Source organism: Chrysemys picta, chromosome 2 (assembly GCF_011386835.1).
Source record: "Chrysemys picta bellii isolate R12L10 chromosome 2, ASM1138683v2, whole genome shotgun sequence".
In the NCBI taxonomy this organism is placed as follows: Eukaryota; Metazoa; Chordata; order Testudines; family Emydidae; genus Chrysemys; species Chrysemys picta.
The window spans coordinates 14,847,267-14,866,437 of NC_088792.1; the positions used below are offsets into that span (position 1 = coordinate 14,847,267).

Genomic DNA, 19,171 nt, shown 5'->3' on the forward strand with positions numbered 1-19,171 from the left:
GTGAGGAGGCAGAACTCAGTGACTATGATGATGTGTGAAGACCATCTGTATATTTGGGTGGATGGAACGCTGCATGAAGTAGTTAGAAAGATGGGTCTTAATCAGAGCTAGTCTTTCTCTATCTATGCCAAAGCCTTTTGTTACAACCTGTGCAACCTCCACCTCCAGAATGAAGGAAAACTTGACTGGATCAATGATTTCCTCTGTTGTGGCTTGACCATGTGTCCCATAGCTCCAGGTGAAACAATGATAGTTAATATGCTTGGAAAACATAATGCAGATCGGAGACCTAAGATAAGTGACATTTAACTTGGAATGTCATAGGTATTGGGCCAAAATGAGAGTTGGTGTAAGTGAGATCCCCTCATGCCTACTTGTGATCTGTAAGGGAGAGTAACTTACACATCATAGAGCCAGAAGAAAATGTGCAAAGGTGTACAATAAAGTAATGTGTGGTCTAGTTTAACTTCCACTGCCTTAAACCCTCCTCCTCGTTGCTTTGCCTTATGAGATCCTGTCTTTTGGCTCCTCAGCATGTGAGTTAAACCAGTTAAGATGCAATTAGACTTGGTGGGCCAAATTCAGAGATGATACATAAGGAGGGGACTAAGTAGGGAAAAGGAAATCTAAGCAGGTATAGCATACACACTTTGAGGGGCCAGGAGAAGGTGTAAGTTACGCCAGTAGATTCCCTCCAGACCTATTGGGCCAAATTCTGCTCTCGGTTACATGGAAACATTGATATTGAAGTGAATGGGAGTTGCATCTATGTGACATTAGAATTTTGTTTGCTTATACGCTGACTTTGCTCCCTAGTATTTTAGCTTGTGAAGTTTGATTGTGGTGTGGCATAATGCTATGTTGAACGTACAGCATCTATACTATAGGAGATTTACTATATATACAATAATCTAAAGGAGATTTTACCAATGAGAGGTAGCTGATGCTGCTAATCGTTACCTAGGAGAGACCATAATTCTAGTAGTTCATCTTTCAACACAAGCAGAAACCTTTGCATGCCATTAAACTTTGCATATTTTTTCACTCAAGATCGGTTATGTGCAATGTTATGTCACTCTGTTAAACACACACATACTTCCATTTAAAAAAAAATGCACTGAACCTTAGTAACAAAAGACCAAAACGAGTATATTTCATGGCAAGTTGCAAATACTGCAGTTTCATATGAGCTGACATATTTCTAAATTCCTGGATCCTTTTTATGTAAGGTGATTTTGAACCCCCTAAACAAGTTCTAAATATGGCTGAGCAGTTGAGGTGTTGAACGTCCATATTCTGCATGAGGGTGCTCCTCATTGTCAAGCACAGGTAGTTAAATCACACGATACACCAGTCCACAGAGACTTTGTTAGACAACCACACGTGTTTTTAGCATGTCCTACCTTGCTTGCTTTCTGGTTGTCAGGAGGATGAGCAGCGCTCTCCTTTGTGGTATTCTGAAAGAGAAATAAAACATAATTATATAGAACTGCACACATTCACTCTCTCTCTCTCTCTCTCTCTCTGTGTATAACATACTAGTTCTTACATTAGACTTTTTATTCTTTCAGAATTATGTTTTCCAACCCAAAACCCAAAAGAAGGTGTTATAATGGAAAACCAAGAATGCCCTTGTGGACCGGTAAGTGCCCTATGGACACGTTCATTCACAGGAGAGGCACGGAGCATTACATACGTAAGTACAAAGGACGGGGAGTGTACGGGAATCGGAACCTGCCCAGATGAGAGCATTTTTGTGGGGCTACAATGATACTCTGATTTAGGAGCAGGCGTGAGAGGGGACCAGGTAGCTAAGCTACTTGAGAAAGATCATATTTAAACCATCGTTCTCAGCTTTACCTCTTATTTACCTGCCCCTTTTTGGTACCCTGCCCATTTGTGAGTAAGGGAACAGACATGAATAAAGCTTCAGACTTCCTGCCGCTCAGTACGGACGATTACCCTAAGGCTTAACTTGGCTATGGATACATCCACATGTGAGCTGGGAGATGTGATTCCCAGCATTGGTAGATGGACCATAGTAGCATAGCTGTGGGAGCAGAGGCAGCAGCTTGGGCTAGCCATGCATGTCATGCCAGGGGGTCTGGGTGGGTTTGTATTCAGATGGTGAGGCCGAGAAGCCGCCCAGCTACGCTGCTACTTTAGGTGCTAGCTTGAGCAGAGCCAGCCGAGGTTTGTCTACATGAGCCAGGCGTCACACCTCCCAGCTCCAATGTAGACGAAGCCGGAATGTAGAGCCTCTCCTCGCACTGTGTTAGAGTGCGCCAACGTTGTGTGTGCTGCTGCTCTGCCTGCACAGGATGTAAGGATGTGTTCTGAGAGAGGTGTTTGATGGAAACGGGATCCAAGTAAATGTCCTAGAAAAACTTTCCCTTCCAGCCTGAAATTGATTTATCCACTAGGATTTACGTAGGGCCTGATCCTGAAAGGTGCTGAGCGTCCACCACATCCCTTGAGGTCAATGGGAACTGTGGGTGCTCAGCCTCAGTTAGGATCAGACCCTTGTATGGCACCTTTTGAAAGCCCCAATGCATATTACAAAGGACTATATTTGTATCCTCCAGGGCCTGATCCGGCCCCTTTGAAGTCTATTGGACTTTTGCTATTTACTGCAGTGCAAGTGGGATCAGACCGTCGAGGCCAGGGGATGACTGTACTCGTTGCTGAAATGCAGTCACTTCTGGGGTGGAATACAGCACTAATTTAACAGCATGCAGCAACACTACACAAGAATGTAGGGATGGGCGTGAACAATATCACAGGCCGCTGAAGCTGCAAGAGAACTGTAGATGCTTAACATAGGCACTGTACTTGGAGAAGGTTATTAAATATCGAGGATATAGAATAATGTGTGTGTGTGTGTGTGTGTGTGTATATATATATATATATACACACACACACACATATATATACACACAATATATATATGAGTGGCTGCGTGTATATAATGTATATACAATATATATGTGTGTACATGCATGTGTAATATAACAAATAACCCTTCTACCAGGGGCTTACATATATACGTCGATGGTAAATTAATATGTTTTACAGCTCCTTGGCAAGAGAACGATGGTGATTTTTGGAGGATTAATTCCATCATCGATATAAAACAAACCTATTCTCTTTCCCCTCGTTATGGCCAGTTGCTGGGAATGGACATTGCTGAGATGCTTTTAGTGACTCCTACGAGGGCCAGGAATGAAAAGTATGAGATACTTACAGACTTTGGGAGGCTGCCTGCGTGAGCAGCTGTCTCAGACAGATAGAGAGCTGACCGCTCCTTCACGGAGGGGGAGGAGGGTTTCCCGTGTCCTTGGTGCAGTATGCGTCTAGTGTTGTCTAAAATTGACTGTGTCCGCTCATCTGAAACAGGGACAGAGGTGTGTGTTAGGTATACGCCAGCGTGCCAAGGCAGCAAAGTGGGCTGGCCTTATGCACAAGGGAGACAAAAGACTGCATGGGTCCCTGACAGGAGCCTCAGCAACTCCCCACCCAATCTCTTCAACAACTCCTGTCCCCATTGCTCAGGTCTCCAGTGGTGGGGAGGAACTGGGTGGTCAATCGCTGAGGCTAGGGGACCCTGCTCCCAGCTCCAAGGACAAGTCGTTGGCCTGTTTGCATGTTCTGCGACTGGATAGGGAAGCAGCCCAGGGTGAAATGTGTGGCAGATGGGGAGCCCTGCTGATCACAAGGCTCCTTCTTAACTGTGATTCCTCTTGGGTTATGAAAGAGACATTGAAAGTTCCCAAACTCTCAAGGGGACGGAAATTAACTTGAGATATGGGTTGGGGAGAGCGAAAGATCAGACAGAAACTAGGGGGTGCTGGAACTGCCATACTGGAATGGAGCTTTGGGCCATCTAGTGCCAGGTCCTGCCTATTCCATACCATGTGCTGGAAGGAGACACCACCTCCTGGCTGCCACCTGTGAGCAGCAAGAGACCTATTTGCAAGCAGTCTCCTCATTCTGTTGTCTTGTCAGCAAAGCTGCATTTCTAGGACACAGGCCAGCCCAGGCCTCACAGAGCTAAGGCAATGCCACCTTACTGTTGGAATGCAACTGCCAGAAATGAGAGGCTGGGGGGGGGGGCAATGAAACTCTTATTTACTTAAACTTTAATCAACACCCCCTTCTTATGGCCCCATCACTACGCTTCCAGCGCCCCTCACAAGCAGTTAGCTTCACAATTCTCCTGTGAGGTAGGGAAATATTATAAGCCCCATTTTACAGATGGGGAATTGAGGCACAGAGAGGTTAACTGATTTTCCCAAGGTCATGTGGGAAGTCAGGAGCACAGCTGGGAATTCGATTTGGGTCTTAGTCTAATGCCCTAACCACAAGACCATCCTTCCTCCCTTATGGTATATATCCGCTCTCCTCCTTGAGCTCCCAGGACCCACCCCAAGCATTTGCTAACATAATTCCAACATTGCCTTACGGAGAAGGCCACAGTCTGTTGCTTGCACACTTGCCCACTTTCGTTTTCCAGCTAGCTCTCCCCTGCTCACACTTACCCAACCAGGGCATGTGTTTGTAGCTAAGGGCCTGATCCTGAAGTCATTGGGAGCTTTGCCACTGACTGAGACGAGATCAGGGTGAGACCCTAATAGAGGGATGGATATTGAAATGAAGACGCCTGTTGCAGCCGATTGGACATGGCCAAAAGAGATCCATCACTCCATGTTCCAGCCACTGTATTTCTATTTTGCTGTGTCATGAATAAGGAAGCAGCTATCCCAAATGGACGCCAAAATGTCAAGAAGAACCTTTACTCTCTGCCACCACAGCCCATATGCACAGCTATGTCCACATATGAATGCATACGGACATATGTATTTTCTCTCCTTGCTAGCCAAGATTTTATTTCCCCTCTCAGTACAAGAGAGGACCACAGCACCTTGCTTTGCACTGGAATTTTCTGCAGTATTTACAGTGCTTTCTACTTGAACTACTGAATTGGAAATACCACAATGAACCCAACTACTGCAGTGCAGTAAAGGTTGCTTTAGTTTTTACAGGGGCCCATTGTACACATATTGAGGATGCTGAATTAATAATAATAATAATCCTTTTGGTTCATTATGCAGCATTGCCAGCCCCAGGCATTGAGTCAGGCCCACAAGAACCGCACAATTGGAAGTTGAAGCTAGACAAATCTGACTGGACATATAGTGTAATTTTTTAACAGTGAGAGTAATTAAGTATGGGAACAATTTACCAAGGGTCACGGTGTCGTCCTACTTCTTCTCCCTGCTCGTTGAAATGCCTATTCAAGAGGAGATCTTTAAAAAGGAAAATAGGTGCAGGTAACACACTTGAATTTCAAACTCTCAAAGGCTGCTTTGCAAATCCCAGCCTAAATGGTCCCAGTCCTATAAACAGGAGTAAGACTGAGCTGGTACGGGTCGAAATGCCAAGCTAGCACTAATCTGGTGGTCCTAGTAGCGCCTTCATTTAAAAACAAAAGTTTCTAGCCCTTCTGGTTGTGTTAACAACCTTCCACATGTGGCCTCCCCCCAGCAATGGAATGGCATCATCCTGCATCTAGGTGCACAGTCGGGGGAAAAAAAAAAAGCTCTTGGAGGTGTGGCCTGTCCCTATTCATCTCACCAGGGTGTTGGCGGTGAACCCTAACACAACAGCATCGCTGTCAACGTTGTTAACTGTTTCGAGTCTGATCATTTTGAGCAGAAGCACCCAGTTGTTGTAGGGCCTTGTCTACACTACATAATTAAGTTGACCTATGTTAGGTTGATGTACAGCCACTCCAGTAATTACTACGGTTTTTCATGTCCACACTACCCTCCTTCTGCCGGTGGTGCGTGTCCTCACTAGGAGTGCTGGCACAGACTTAACTGGGGCATTGTGACATGCTGACGGCCTGGGCTGTTAGCTCCGTGTGGAGCTCTGAGCTCCACACATAGCTGATGGGCTGTCAGCCCCTGGCAGTGGGGCTGTCTGGAGCCCACAGCCTGGCAGCAGGGCTCACAGGCAATGCAAGGTCTGCACAGACACTGCATTATCCTGATGACTTTGACCTCGTGGAGGTGGAGTTATTAGGTTGGCGTAGTGGGGGACTTGCATAGGCAGGAACAATGCTGTAGTATGGACACTTACAGAGTTAGGTCGATGTAAGCCGCCTTACATTGACCTGACTCCGTAGTGTAGACCTGGCCTAGGTGTGCAGGCAGGGTTTAGGATTGGGGGTGGAGCTTAATTTTCATCACTCCCTCCAGCCCCTCCCCTGGCAAAGAAACAGTCTATGTCTGTGTAACACCAACAGACTCTGTTTGTCGGTGGGTGGGATCGAACCTGGGACCTCTGGAGCTTAGTGCATGAGCCTCTACCGCATGAGCTAAAAGCCAGATGGCCTCAGCTAAGGCTGTAGCAGACTCATTAATCTCTCTCTAAGTGGTCTCGGTGCCACTAGATGGGACAGGACACCTCACCCAGGAGGTGGGTGGGTTACATATGTATGAAATCTCAGCATTTCAAATGATGAATTCAAACAGACTGATAAAAAGATAAAAACAGCTGGGCTGATAATGCCACGTGCCATTTAGGTATACAGCCGACAGCCAGTGGGTTCAGGTTTCCCCCTTTAGAAATTAATATTATGGAGCCGCATAAACATTTTATATCCTGAAGCCATCCAGGGAGGTGCTGTCTGCATTAGTTACCCTAGGCAAAGGTGGAACTAAGAATTCTGGGGGTGCAGCTGCACCCCCGGGCTTTAAGTGATCTCCATCATACACAGGGCTTGCAGTCTGATTCAACGGCTCTCAGTACCCCCACTACACAAATTGTTCCAGCCCCCCTGATCCAAGGTTTGTATTTTGATGGTACTGCATAGTATTGTTTATTACGTGTATTCCCGTAGTGCCTGTGAGTCGCAGGAATGCACCAGGAACCACTGTGCTCGGCGCTGTGCAAACACAGAACAAAGTGATAGTCCTCGTCCCAGAGCGTTTATGGACATAACGCATTTTTTACCACCTAATTGAGATTTATAGTAGATTAAATCATATGCCTAGCAGAAATGAACGACTCCATTGCTAGCATGTGGCAAAATTCTTATCCCGGGGGCCTCAAGCATTTAGATCCACTAAATGAAAGACCAAAGGGCTGCTCTTTGGATGATGGAGACAGTGAGATATGGGACTTTCAGTCAAGTCTCTCCCTGTCATTTTCTTTCTTTTTCTTTTACAGTGCTTGGGATTTGCAAACCTGCTCTTTGCTTATCACCAGCCCGAAAACCACATGCCTTAGATATAGGGAGTTAAAAACAGCAGCATGAGCTGTGTGCTCTGAAAGCATGGAAAGTATGCAGTGACCCACAGCTTCGCAGGACAACACGCATAGCAGCCACTCGCTCGATTGCTAATTATAGATAATGGCCCACACAGCTGAGGAACAACAATTCATTCCGATAACCAGAAAGCCAGGCTACAAACTGTCTGCAATTATTAAACAGCGTATTAGACGGGGTCTCATTATTTGACATTCAGACAGCAACTGGAATCCCAAAGCACTTCACAAACTATAAACATATCGTACTACTGCAAGGTGGCCACCTCTGGCTAAAACACTAGGGCAACCCCTGGGTCACAAAAACTGCCATGGAATCGCTTGCGTCTGGTTAAAATGTTTGAGACCCTGGAGCGCAACATCTCCTCTGAAAGCTCTAGTAAACTGTATGGAACTCAATGTTCTACCTTCACTAGATGAAGGGCCAGGCTCAGGGGCGGCTCTAGCGTTTTTGCCGCCCCAAGCATGGCAGGCAGGCGGCCTTCGGCGGCTTATCTGCGGGAGGTCCCCGGTCCTGCGGCTCCGGCGTCCCCACCGCCGAATTGCTGCCGAAGCCGCGGGACCGGCGGACCTCCCGCAGGCAAGCCGCCGAAGGCAGCCTGCCTGCCGTGCTTGCAGGGACTGGCAGGGCGCCCCCCGCGGCTTGCCGCCCCAGGCATGCGCTTGGAGCGCTGGTGCCTGGAGCCGCCACTGGCCAGGCTGACCCCTCTAGAATTTATTTGATTTATTACAGCCGTCCCAATAGTACTGGGCAGATGTTGACATAAATAAAACAATAGAACCAGCTGTGGTCCCAGGGAGGCCAGGGATTTTAAACCTGATACTCTTATCACTACAGGCATCCTCACCGGCTAGCTCATTAAAAATGTGCTTCTGTGATGGCTGCACCCTGCAATCCTGATTAGGAAAATCTGCTGTTGATGATTTCACTGGGCATTTTGCCTGAGGAAAATCATAGGATCTAGCCCTGATTTGGTTCCCATTGTAGACCACATCAGAATGCCCATTGGCTCCAGTGGAGCTGGAATGTGGTAGAGTATTTATAAATTGAATCTGGGAAGCGGCTACAGTTTCAGTAGCTCCGCAAACACCTCTGGGTAGTCCTCTAGTTCTCCTGTTAGACATAACCTTCGGCCTGGGCCAGCTGGCAGCCTCAGTTCAATAGAGGCCTGGAGCAGCAACAGCAGGAGAGCTGCAGGTGCGAGCTGAGATGTAGTCTGGCAGGGTAGAAGTCTGCAGTGGCCCAGCAGTGGAATAGCAGGAGGTGCTGCCGGACTGCTGAGTATCAGCAAAGTGCATCAGGGGTTAGCTTGCACAGTGCCTGTCTGAGCTATGCCCAGCTCTAGCTAGTGACCCTTAGTCTACCACTTTTCCAATCATTTAATTCATCTTTACCGTAAAACACAGACACATGTACGGCCAGAATCTCAGCTGTGTAATTTAGTGTAAATGCTTTCATGTTAACAGAGTGATCCTGATTTACACCTGCTGAGACTCTGCCCCGCAACGTTCAGAAGAGAGGACCAAATCAGTTAAATTACACCCAGGCTAGAGTTTGACTCGTCTATTTCTGTTGTCAAACCTGTGTTTAAAGCAAGTTTGAGCCTGGAGCTCAGTCGCTAAAGCTAGAATCAGAGTCTCCCAATGTTACAAGGATCCTGGAAAGCTGCATAACACAGAACCTGAGAAACTGACACCTTCCCCTGCTTGGGAAATGATGCATTATATTCATTCATATTAATTGATCAGTTATTAGACTTCATGGGGGGGTGTCATGATAAGCCCTAAATCGTAAGCGCAAACAAGCATTTAACCACTTGACACTGCAGCTAAAACCGCCAGAACACACTGCCTTCTAGTGAAGGTAACACTACAAGATGAAGAAAGCATCAGAGCTACATAGGAAAAAGGTAATGATGATGCAAAACTCAATACAAAATTCTTTCTTTCTATAACTATGTTAGATCCAACAGTCAGAATCCGAGTAAAGGAAAACAAAGTTCTTTTGCCACTGAGACAAAACCTGTCTTTAAATAAGCCAGCAACCCTAGTTGGCTTCTCATTCCACTTAAACCATTATGTGCTGTAGGGAAACAATGCCACCCACCTGTTAGTGTCCATCCTCTTTCTTGCTAGGACTTTTCGCAGACCGGCTAGCACCACCGTCCCCAGTGAATTACTGAATGACTGAATCACCTAGTAAAAAAAAGAAGCTGCCGGCTCAGCACCTAGTCTATCTGGGGTGGTCGGCCAACAGCATGTCGTCAGCTTTGCTCCTGAAATCATCTGCACTGAACAAACACAGCGGCTAAGCAAATGCCCTTTGTGCCACCATATGAACCCCACCTTGGCCATCCCAATAGTGGTGACTCTGTATTTCCCTGCCTCTTACTGTACCGTGGGATGGTGTAATGGGATCTGAGCTCTGCCGGGTGGGCTAAAGTGGGGGTGCCGCAGCTAATGCGTTTGCAATTTGTTTTTACAAAGCAAAGAAGAACCATCCAGTGATGTGGTGTGTGAAACGGGGCTCTGAGCTCAGTAAACTCACATCTACGCAAGCCAGCAATGCCAGGCAAAATAGCTTCCTCTTCTTGCTCTGAAAGTGTGGCTGATTATAGCCACTAGAGTCCTCGACTTGCACGGTGTTTCCCCACCCATGGGGAAATAGGTGGCTACTGTTTCCAGTAGGCTTTTCTGAGCCCTGTTTTTGCCAGTCACTAGTGAACCCTGAGTCACTAGCGGACGTGCACTGTGCCTCGCTAAACTGAACGTGCAGTGGTCATGAAGAGCCGCTTGCCCTTTCACAGGTCTGTGGAAATCAGAGCTGCCAAAGAGCTCTTTTTCCTCTACCTGCCAATGCAGGAATGTTCTCCACGGTACACCTCTACCACGATATGATGTGACCCGATATAACACGAATTTGGATATAACGCGGTAAATCAGAGCTCCGGGGGGGGTGGGGGGAGGAGGCTGCGCACTCCCGTGGATCAAAGCAAGTTCAATATAACGCGGTTTCACCTATAACACGGTAAGATTTTTTGGCTCCCGAGGACAGCGTTATATCGAGGTAGAGGTGTATGTTTTCTACCATTTGCCCACTCTGTTCCTCAATACTTCAAGCGACGGGGTAACTCCATGGATGAAGCAGTTTAGAGATTGAGCGTAACCCACATGGTTGTATGGTCTTTGACGTATTCTAAGGCCTGGGCTACACTAGCGGGGGGGGAGTTCGAACTAAGATACGCAACTTTAGCTATGCTATTCGCTATTCGCGTAGCTGAAGTCAAAGTATCTTAGTTCGACTTACCTGGCCGTCCTCATGGCGGCGAGTCGACTGGCGCGGCTTCCCCGTCGACTCCGCTTACTCCTCCTGCCGAGGTGGAGTATGGGCATCGATTAGCGGATCGATTCATCGCGTCCAGACGAGACGCGATAAATCGATCCCCGATACATCGAACACTACCCACCGATCCGGCGGGTAGTATAGACGTACCCTAAGCCGGCTGGTTTTGTTACTAAGAATCTCTAGACTCCCAGCTCTTCTTTGCAGCATGGGAAGGGCTCTGAGTCACCCAGCTGCTGGGTCCTCTGAGCTGTTTGAGACTCCCCAGGGGTGTGTTTGTGCGGCAGGCTGGAGGGGTGTTCTGCAGCGTTCTTTGCCACTCCCCCCACCTCCACGTCCATGAACCTCGCCATGTCACCCACCCTGTGCGTCAGTGAAACCTGGGAAACTCACCATCAGCCTCCATGAGATGGAGTCAGCGCTGATCAGTGACACCAGCCCTCAGTGTTTGTGCATCAGAATCGCAATTTGCCCTCAGCCCAGTTTTAATGGCTCATGTACCTGTCGCTAGCATTGAAAGCCAGTGGTGCTGAATCACTCCCTTCCCCCTGCTTCACTGGGAGCTAATCAGTCCCCCTACAAAAGGGCTGCTAAATGCGAGCGCCACTCATGTGGCTGGTCTTGTGGAATTCTCATAGCTGGGTAAGCACTAATAATAGCCGGAGAAGAAGCCAGTGTGTCAGCTTAATCTGGGAGACTAGGCGCTCATTGGCCCTGTTAAATCAATGGGAACAAGTTCAAATCTCTTCCTCCATTCTGTGCTCTGACGGCCCATTGTGCTGCTGTCAGTTCCTTGATCCCATCACTTTGAGCAAAGGCCGATGGGCCTTGTTCAACCCCGCGCTGGGTCCACATTCCTCATGGAATGATCCAGCTTCAGTGCCTAACAGCTGCTGTAGGAGGCCTTTTGTCACTGTGGTGAATACTAACTATGTGGAAAGCAGATGGGGGAGGGCAGGGGAAGCTCAGAGGATTGACCAGGCAGTCTAAATCACTCTCCCTTTTTGAGGACCAGGAGTTCCCGCAGCTGGGCTGAAAGGGGAAGTGATCCTGGGGATACACCCCTGGAACTAGTGGAAAATGCTATAGACCTTCTATTGGCGTGAAAGGGGCGGGAGGGGGGAGGGCACAGGCAGTTTTTGTTCCGGCCGCTCAGCAGTGGATAAAAGTGCATTTCAGCTATTTCTGACTTGACTGCCCAACTCCAACTTGCTGTTGAGCATTTGGGACACATGAGAAAAATCATTCAAAGGCCACGTGCTGATTTTGCCAATGTGAGAAGAAAGGGCAGCGTTGGGGCGGGGGCAGGAAGCAGCTGCTTAAAGTGAGGCTGCCGGCAGGAAAGTATCGGGAACACTGTTGTCCAGAGGCTTCCTATTTATTCTCTCTCTCTTGCTCCAAGACTTCTGGATCAGGTTTTTGCTGGTTTGCAAACCGCCTGTTTCCCTCTAACTGCCGGTTTTGCAAAGTCCAGTTGGGATCTGAAATTCAAGCTGGGCTTTTTCTAGGGATGGGCCAGCATGGGATAGTTCATTATTGCCAACCACAAATAGTCAAGAATTATGAGTCTGTTCCCAAAAAATCGTGAAATTGGCTTAAAAATCATGACGTTTTTTTTTTTAAATACATCTTGTTTTTTTTTTTCCTTTCTGGTTTTTCACCCTTTAGGGTGCACAGTCCCAATTTTTTGTGTCTTTTTCTTATATAGGCTCCTATTATCCCCCACCTCCTGTCCTGATTTTTCACACTTGCTGTCTGGTCACCCTACTAGAAATGTACCATTAAAAAGAAAAAAGAAAGCTGAGATGCTCACGTAGTCACATGATTCCAGCAACTGGAGCTTTAAGGAAAACACTAATTATCACGAGACCCACAATAAAAGTAAGTGCGCTAGTAACACTGTTTTCAGATTGCACAGCAACTAGCAGAATGGGGCTCTGATATCAGTTTTGGTCTCTGGGCGCTGTTATAGATACAAATGTATTATAATAATACAAATCTTTACCAAAATAAAATATAAATCGGCTTTTTTTTTTTTTTTAAAGCTTGGGTTTAAACATCCTTTTGCAGAGGTTTCCACCCACCTGTTGCATAGTAACCTTGTGCTAGTGCCTTAGAATCATGTTGCAACATTGTGGTAAATACATGTCAGCTGGAAAGTGAAACTGACTATAATCGAAAGAGCAGAGTGAAATGCAAAACAAGTAAATAGGGAGCAGCTCTGGTGGAAAGGAAATTCTTTCAGCTTTAATAATCTAAGGTGTTATGAGCAAAACAAGTTAGGATTTAAATATATTCTAAAAGGCCAAGATTTTCAAACATGACTAATTTGGATGCTCAGTTTGAGGCATCTTAAATGGGCCTGCCTTTCAGAAAATCCACAACCATTGAAAATCAGGCCCCCTTGGGCGGCAGGTAGGGGAGGCTGGGGGAGGCTGTGCCTCCCCAAACAGCCAGGTATGGCCCCACCCACACTCTGCCCCCAGGGTCCCCCTTTGTGTTGCCGCTAAGTTCCAGGGGCTGGGGCCACGCCACGCGCTCTCCCTCCTGGCGCTCCCGGGCTGGTGAGGCTGCAGGCACTAGCCAGTCTGGGGCGGGGGCCGGCGGCTGTGGTGATGTGCTCTGGATTCCGGGGGTGCAGAAGGGGTGGAACTGGTGTGGAAGGGGCAGGACTGGGGGCTAGCCTCCCCTAGCCAGTGGTTCATGCGCCGCCCCTGCAGTCCCCGTTTTAAGGTGTCAGAGGGGTACCCGTGTTAGTCTGTATCCACAAAAGCAACGAGGAGTCCGGTGGCATCTTAAAGACTAACAGATTTATTTGGGCATAAGCTTTCGTGGGTAAAAAACCCCAAATAAACCTGTTAGTCTTTAAGGTGCCACCGGACTCCTCGTCCCTTTTAAGGTGTCTCAAGTTGGGTACCTTAGAACTGAGGCAACCAAGTCATTAGTCACTCCTGAAAAATCCTGGCCATATAACTTGAATCAGAAATTCTTTGCAGGTGACATATCACAGTTTAATACTCCCATGCCATTTAAAGAGGTCCCGAGGTGACTCAGTAAAACGCAGCCCCGGACTGACACTAGAGTCACTTTGAAGCACTGGGCTGTTATTTTTGGTCTTTGTAAAAATGCGGGCTTGATGGAATGCAGAGACACTATTCCTGGGGTGCAAAAAATGCAAAGACGCGTCCCCAAGTAACAGCTGCTGGTGGCATTGGAGACTGGAGAAGGGGTGGGGGGTTGCTGGCAAGGGGGCAACTGGTTAGAAAGATCCATGCTTAGAGAGGGCTTTAAACCACGCCCACGCAAGCCTTCCAGGGATTCTGAATTTTAATTGACTAGATGGATAAAACTATGGCTGCAGATTCACAATTGTTTTTACCAATGGGGTCACACTTTGTTGTCAGCTTCCATTTATAAAGGGTTGAAATAAATGATTAGCAGATGTTTTAGTCACTGTTTAATAAATTATTATAGATTCCATCAGGTCAACAAGTTGCTCATAACCATGCCTTATAACCCTTCTACAACACTTCTCATGTGCTTAGAGCCGCCTATCACATGAGCTACTCTTGTCTGTAGCACTCTTGTAACATATATTCATCATTTCTTAATCCTTTATGGACTTTAGTCTAAAATGTGATCACAAATAGATCCTCTTAATATTATTTAAACTGCCTCTTTCGTTCTACTTTTCTACCATACACCTCGCTTTAATAGCTAACTACCAATCATTAATTATTATTATTACTGTTGTTTTTAGCTCTGAAACCCTGCAACCAAGATCAGGGCCTCATTGTGGTAGGTGATGTATTTACATACAGGGAGAGTCAGTTCCCATCCCAAAGAGCTCACAATCTAAATAGTCAGATGGAAAAAGGAATATTATCTCCAGGTTAAAAAAGAGGTTAAGTGGCGTTCCCAAGGTCATGCAGAACGTCTGTGACAGAGTTACGAACTGAACCCCGCTCACCTGAGCCCCGATCCAGTGCTACATCCACAGGATCATTCTTCCAATGGAAAACTGATCTTTATTTAGATGTGACTGTTTTGATAACTTATTCTCTTAGGCCTTGTCTACACTACGGGGGGAGATCAATCTAAGTTACACAACTTCAGCTATGTGAATAACCTAGCTGAAGTTGACATACTTAGATCTACTTACCGCGGGGTCCACACTACGCAATGTTGACTGGAGACACTCTCCCGTTGACTCCCCTTGTGCTCCTCATTCGGGTGGAGTACATGAGTCGACGGGAAAGCAATCTGCGGTTGATTTAGTGGGTCTTCACTAGACCCACTAAATCAACCACAGATGCATCTACCGCCGTGCATCGATCCCCCAGTAAGTGTAGACAAGCCCTATAGTCTCCTTCTATGTAGGGTGACCAGATGTCCCATTTTTATAGGGACAGTCCCATTTTTGGGGATTTTTTCTTATATAGGCTCCTATTACCCCCCACCCCCTGTCCCGATTTTTCACAGTTGCTATCTGGTCACCCTACAATGGTGCTTTTTGACTCATTGGTGTGAACTCAAGCTGAGCAAAGAGTTGATTCCTAAAGGTTTTTCCACCCAGTGTGTGGCCAAACTACAGTTCGTAGCAGGCTCGTAGCAATATCTTTGCTCCTGACAACAACACTCAGAACAGTAGTACAGAGTTGGCCATTGGTTACACAGCTTAACGGGGAGAAGGATTGCCTTTAGTGCTAGGAATGCCCTGCCTTTTAAGGCAGCTTCATTCTAATCACCATGAAGTGACATCCTGAGAATGTCAGGACAGGCCTGAGCACTGTATGTGTCTCCTTTTGCTGCATGTACTGTATGTTTCTGGGATGCAAAAGGAATCCCAGTACATAAAGGCAAGTAAATATCTGTGCCATATAGCTTTAAACATTGTTTGCAATGCTGTTGACCTTACAGGTTAGCTGAGTGGAGAGTTTTGTTCTGCTATTGTATGCCTGTCACCAATTAAGTCATAAGTAATTGTTTCAAACCTTTCCCATATTTTCTATTAATTTAGCATTGGTAAATTATCATATGCACCCATGAAACTATTGACTGTTCTTAGTCAATAATGGGCAAGAGATCTTACTTCTGCTCTCAGGTGTGTTGGAACAATTTTTAAAGTGGGGGTGCTGAGAGCCATTGAATCAAATTGTAAACCCTGTATATAATGGGATCCACTTCAAGCCCGGGGGTACGGCAGCACCCCTAGTTCCAGCACCTATATCTGCTCTGAAAAAACAAACCCTATTTGAAAAAATCCCAACAATATCTGCAAAAAAACCAAGCATAGCCCTTGTATTCCACTAGCATTTCCCACTCTTCCCAAGAGAGGCAAACTGTTAGCTAGGATCAGGGGGTGAGTAGGGGGCGGGGGAAGAGGACTCCCTATAAAAGAGCAGAAGAGAGAAATCCTGCTTTTTTTCATGTCGGAGTTCTAGAATATAATAGTGAAAGGCACATTTTTTGATCCGGGCCCCAAACTTCTGCACAGGTCAGGAGATGTGTTTGCATCCAGTTCTGATAACAGGGTTAGGTTTGTGGCACCATTTCAAGTCCACAGATGAAAGCTGATTGTTATTCTTTGTTGTTTATTTATATTACAGTAGCACCACAGGACCACTCATTTTGGGGCATCATTGTGCTAGGTGCTGTACAAAGACGTGGCCCCTACCCCAGAGAGCTTACAGTCAAACATGATGTGAAGGGGATTCTGCCCTTTAATCGAGGCATCGTGAATTGGCCAGCTCCTCACAGCAGTTGCAGCAAAGGGCTCTTGCATAGAGATCTGAAGGTGCATACACACAGATCTATTGCTACCTATACAAACATGTATAGCTTCCAGAATGTATCTCCTTTTTCAAAAGCCAGCTGCTCTCAATGCCGTTTTGAGAGCTCCTGCCTGGAAAAGAGAAAAATTCTCCTGGGAAATCCATTCCTTGGGGGTAGGGGTAGAATAAAGAGGGTCTGAGCTGTGCCAGGCAATGAGATCTCTAGAGACCAGGAAGTGTGTGTGGGGGGGAGGGTGGTACTTAGTAACATTGAGGGAGTCACCAGTGAATGAGTTACTGGTTAGTAGCTGACACTACGGAATTCTCTGTGGGGATTTCATCTATGACATCTTTGAGAGGATGAGCTAAAGGACAAAATCAGTGGAGTGAAATCAATGTTAGCCAGAAATCGCCTATGGGTAGTGTTGGGTGCTTAATTATAATAATATTTTGCTACTTTCCAGCTATCTCTGTGCCTCTCAGACTTGGTCTGCACACAGGTTTAGAACTGGTATAGCTATATCAGTTAGTGGTGTGATGTGTTACTGATTACATTTATACCATTACAACCCCTCGAGTGGACATGTTCTATTGGTATAAAGGTGTCTAATACTGGTATAGCTTATTCCCAGTCCCACGCAGAAGTAAGCTGAACCAGTATCAAACACCTTTAGCCTGATGTACCTGTGCCCGCACTAGGGGCAGTTGTACTGCTTTAGCTATCCTGGGATAGTTACAGGGGTACAACTTTTATGAGTAGATGAGCCCTCAGCTTTTCAGGAATGTGCCTCAGGGAATCATCTTGAGCTTCGTTTGTTTCCTTTCCTTAGAAATAACTAATAGTTCAAGGCACTTATGGGCCTGAATGTGCATCATAACATTTCCCACCCACAGCCTAAGGTTCTCTTTACTCTCACGTAGACTAGCAAACCATCTACCAACTGGTGTTGGACCGGGGGAGCTTCTTCACATTTTGTTCCCCTCTTTAAGTAGCTATGATAGCAGATGGAATCTCTCTCTCTCTCTCTCTCTCTCTCTCTCTCTCTCTCTCTTTCTCTCATTTTTCTACTAAAAAGAAGTGGTTGAAGCTGTTTTTAGCCAATGACTGGGAGGGGAAAAAGCAGCCCTGTTGTCCTTGCGGGAGTTGGCAGAATGCCAGTGGGTAAATCCCAGAAAGAAATGATAACAACAAGAGAATAAATGAATGAAGAACATATTTTGCATGTCAATAGCGCCTGATGATTTAAAACTGCTCGACGACAGGATAAATAGTAGTACACCTCTTTTAGAGACACACCGGGCCAGGTCTTCGGCTGATGTAAATCCACTGACGTTTGTGGAGCTACGCCATTTCACACCAATTGAGGGGCTGGAGCAAAGAGGTTAAGGAACTTGTCCAAGGTCATGCAGTTAGTCAGTGGCAGAATCAAGACTAGCTCCTAGGATTCCTGCCTCTCAGTGCCCTGCTCCACCCATTAGACAACACCTGCACTTTAGAGCTGCAGCTCTGGTGCCCATTAAACAAATAAGCAAAGAGATGCAGCAGTGCAGGAGAGAGATTGAAGCTACAAAGCATCTGACAGATCTATGGGCTTGTTCAAAGGTGCTTACTGGGCTGGACAAGTGAATAGAAGTGACAAAAGAATTTCCAAAAGTTATAACCTATAAGCATGAACCTGAGAGATACTGAGCAACTGCTGCTCCCACTGACTTCAGACAGGAGCTGTGCACCTCGCAAGAGCGGGCCCCATGAATGATCCCTGGATATGGACACACAAATGCTTTCTTCATTGTTTGACGTGTGGGAGCGACGAGGGGGGAATCAGATTCTATCCTTGGCAAAATCTATGCTGCCACTTGCTCCTGAAGGGTATAAATTGAAGTGGGACCTGTTTCATCCTGATCCGTCCTCAAATGCCACGTAGATGCAAATTAGCAAGTCACATGCGGTGTTACCTCTTACAATATCATTATCTATCTAATCTATCTATCCATCACCACCATCTGGCTAGCTGATGTGCAGAATACATGGACTTAGCATGGATTCTACCCCGATCTGACTGCTACAATGGGCCAGCCCCCTAGTATAAGTTGATGTAGCTCCATTAAAGTAACTGAAGCTGAGAAACTCGTCCCGTGAATTTAAAATGGCTGCACTGATGCTAGAAATTGTGACAACCTTGGCTGCTTCGTTATGGGGGAAGGGAGGAATGGTTTTGTCACCATGTTAAAAGCCCTCTCTCCATTTCAAGCATCCCATAATGCTCAAGACAACATTTTGCTGCACTAGACAGAAAATAGAACCCATGGTACAGACACAATAACCTCCCTAGGAAAAGAGACCACAGAAATCTGGATTTACTAGGTTCCAGGCTGACAAAATTCATTGCTTTCCAATGGCAGCAAACTCACTTGGAGCTTCATACTGTGAGGGGCTGAGTGCCCTCAGCGCCCACTGAACTTCAGGATTGGGCCTTTTACAATGGTACATTGTTCACATAATACATGCAAATCTTCACTAGAATCTCACCAAGGAAAAGATTACTTACAGAGAGATCCAGCCAGTCGTGTCTTTTGGGTAGAAAATCCCAGCAGAAGTTCCTATGGAGCAGCCCTGCTCCAGTCTGTGTCCCTTGATCCTGTTCTCTGTCTCTGACTGGTCTCTGACAGCTGATTTTATCACCGTGTGCTGGGCTAAGTTGAGAGGATGAGCCAAATGGGT

General features: G+C 46.5%; 1 protein-coding gene and 1 long non-coding RNA gene across 14 annotated transcripts in view; both read right to left on the reverse strand.

The window, feature by feature from the left end:
• Positions 1–19,171, reverse strand: part of LOC135981908 (uncharacterized) — a 98,488-nt gene that overhangs the window by 24,802 nt on the left and 54,515 nt on the right. The window lies entirely within an intron of this gene.
• XIRP1 (xin actin binding repeat containing 1) overlaps positions 1–19,171 on the reverse strand; it is a 51,873-nt gene that overhangs the window by 9,231 nt on the left and 23,471 nt on the right. For 7 of the 13 annotated variants that reach the window (XM_042859570.2, XM_024101043.3, XM_024101042.3 and 4 more), the window contains 2 exons: positions 3,245–3,387; positions 1,404–1,457 (listed from right to left, as the gene is read on the reverse strand). In XM_042859570.2, coding sequence (XP_042715504.2) covers positions 1,404–1,457; positions 3,245–3,387 — 197 coding nt within the window. Of the gene's footprint in view, positions 1–1,403; positions 1,458–3,244; positions 3,388–5,242; positions 5,307–9,439; positions 9,619–18,979; positions 19,139–19,171 lie in introns of those variants that run through there. The other 6 variants (XM_042859577.2, XM_042859579.2, XM_042859572.2 and 3 more) reach the window with 6 other exon arrangements.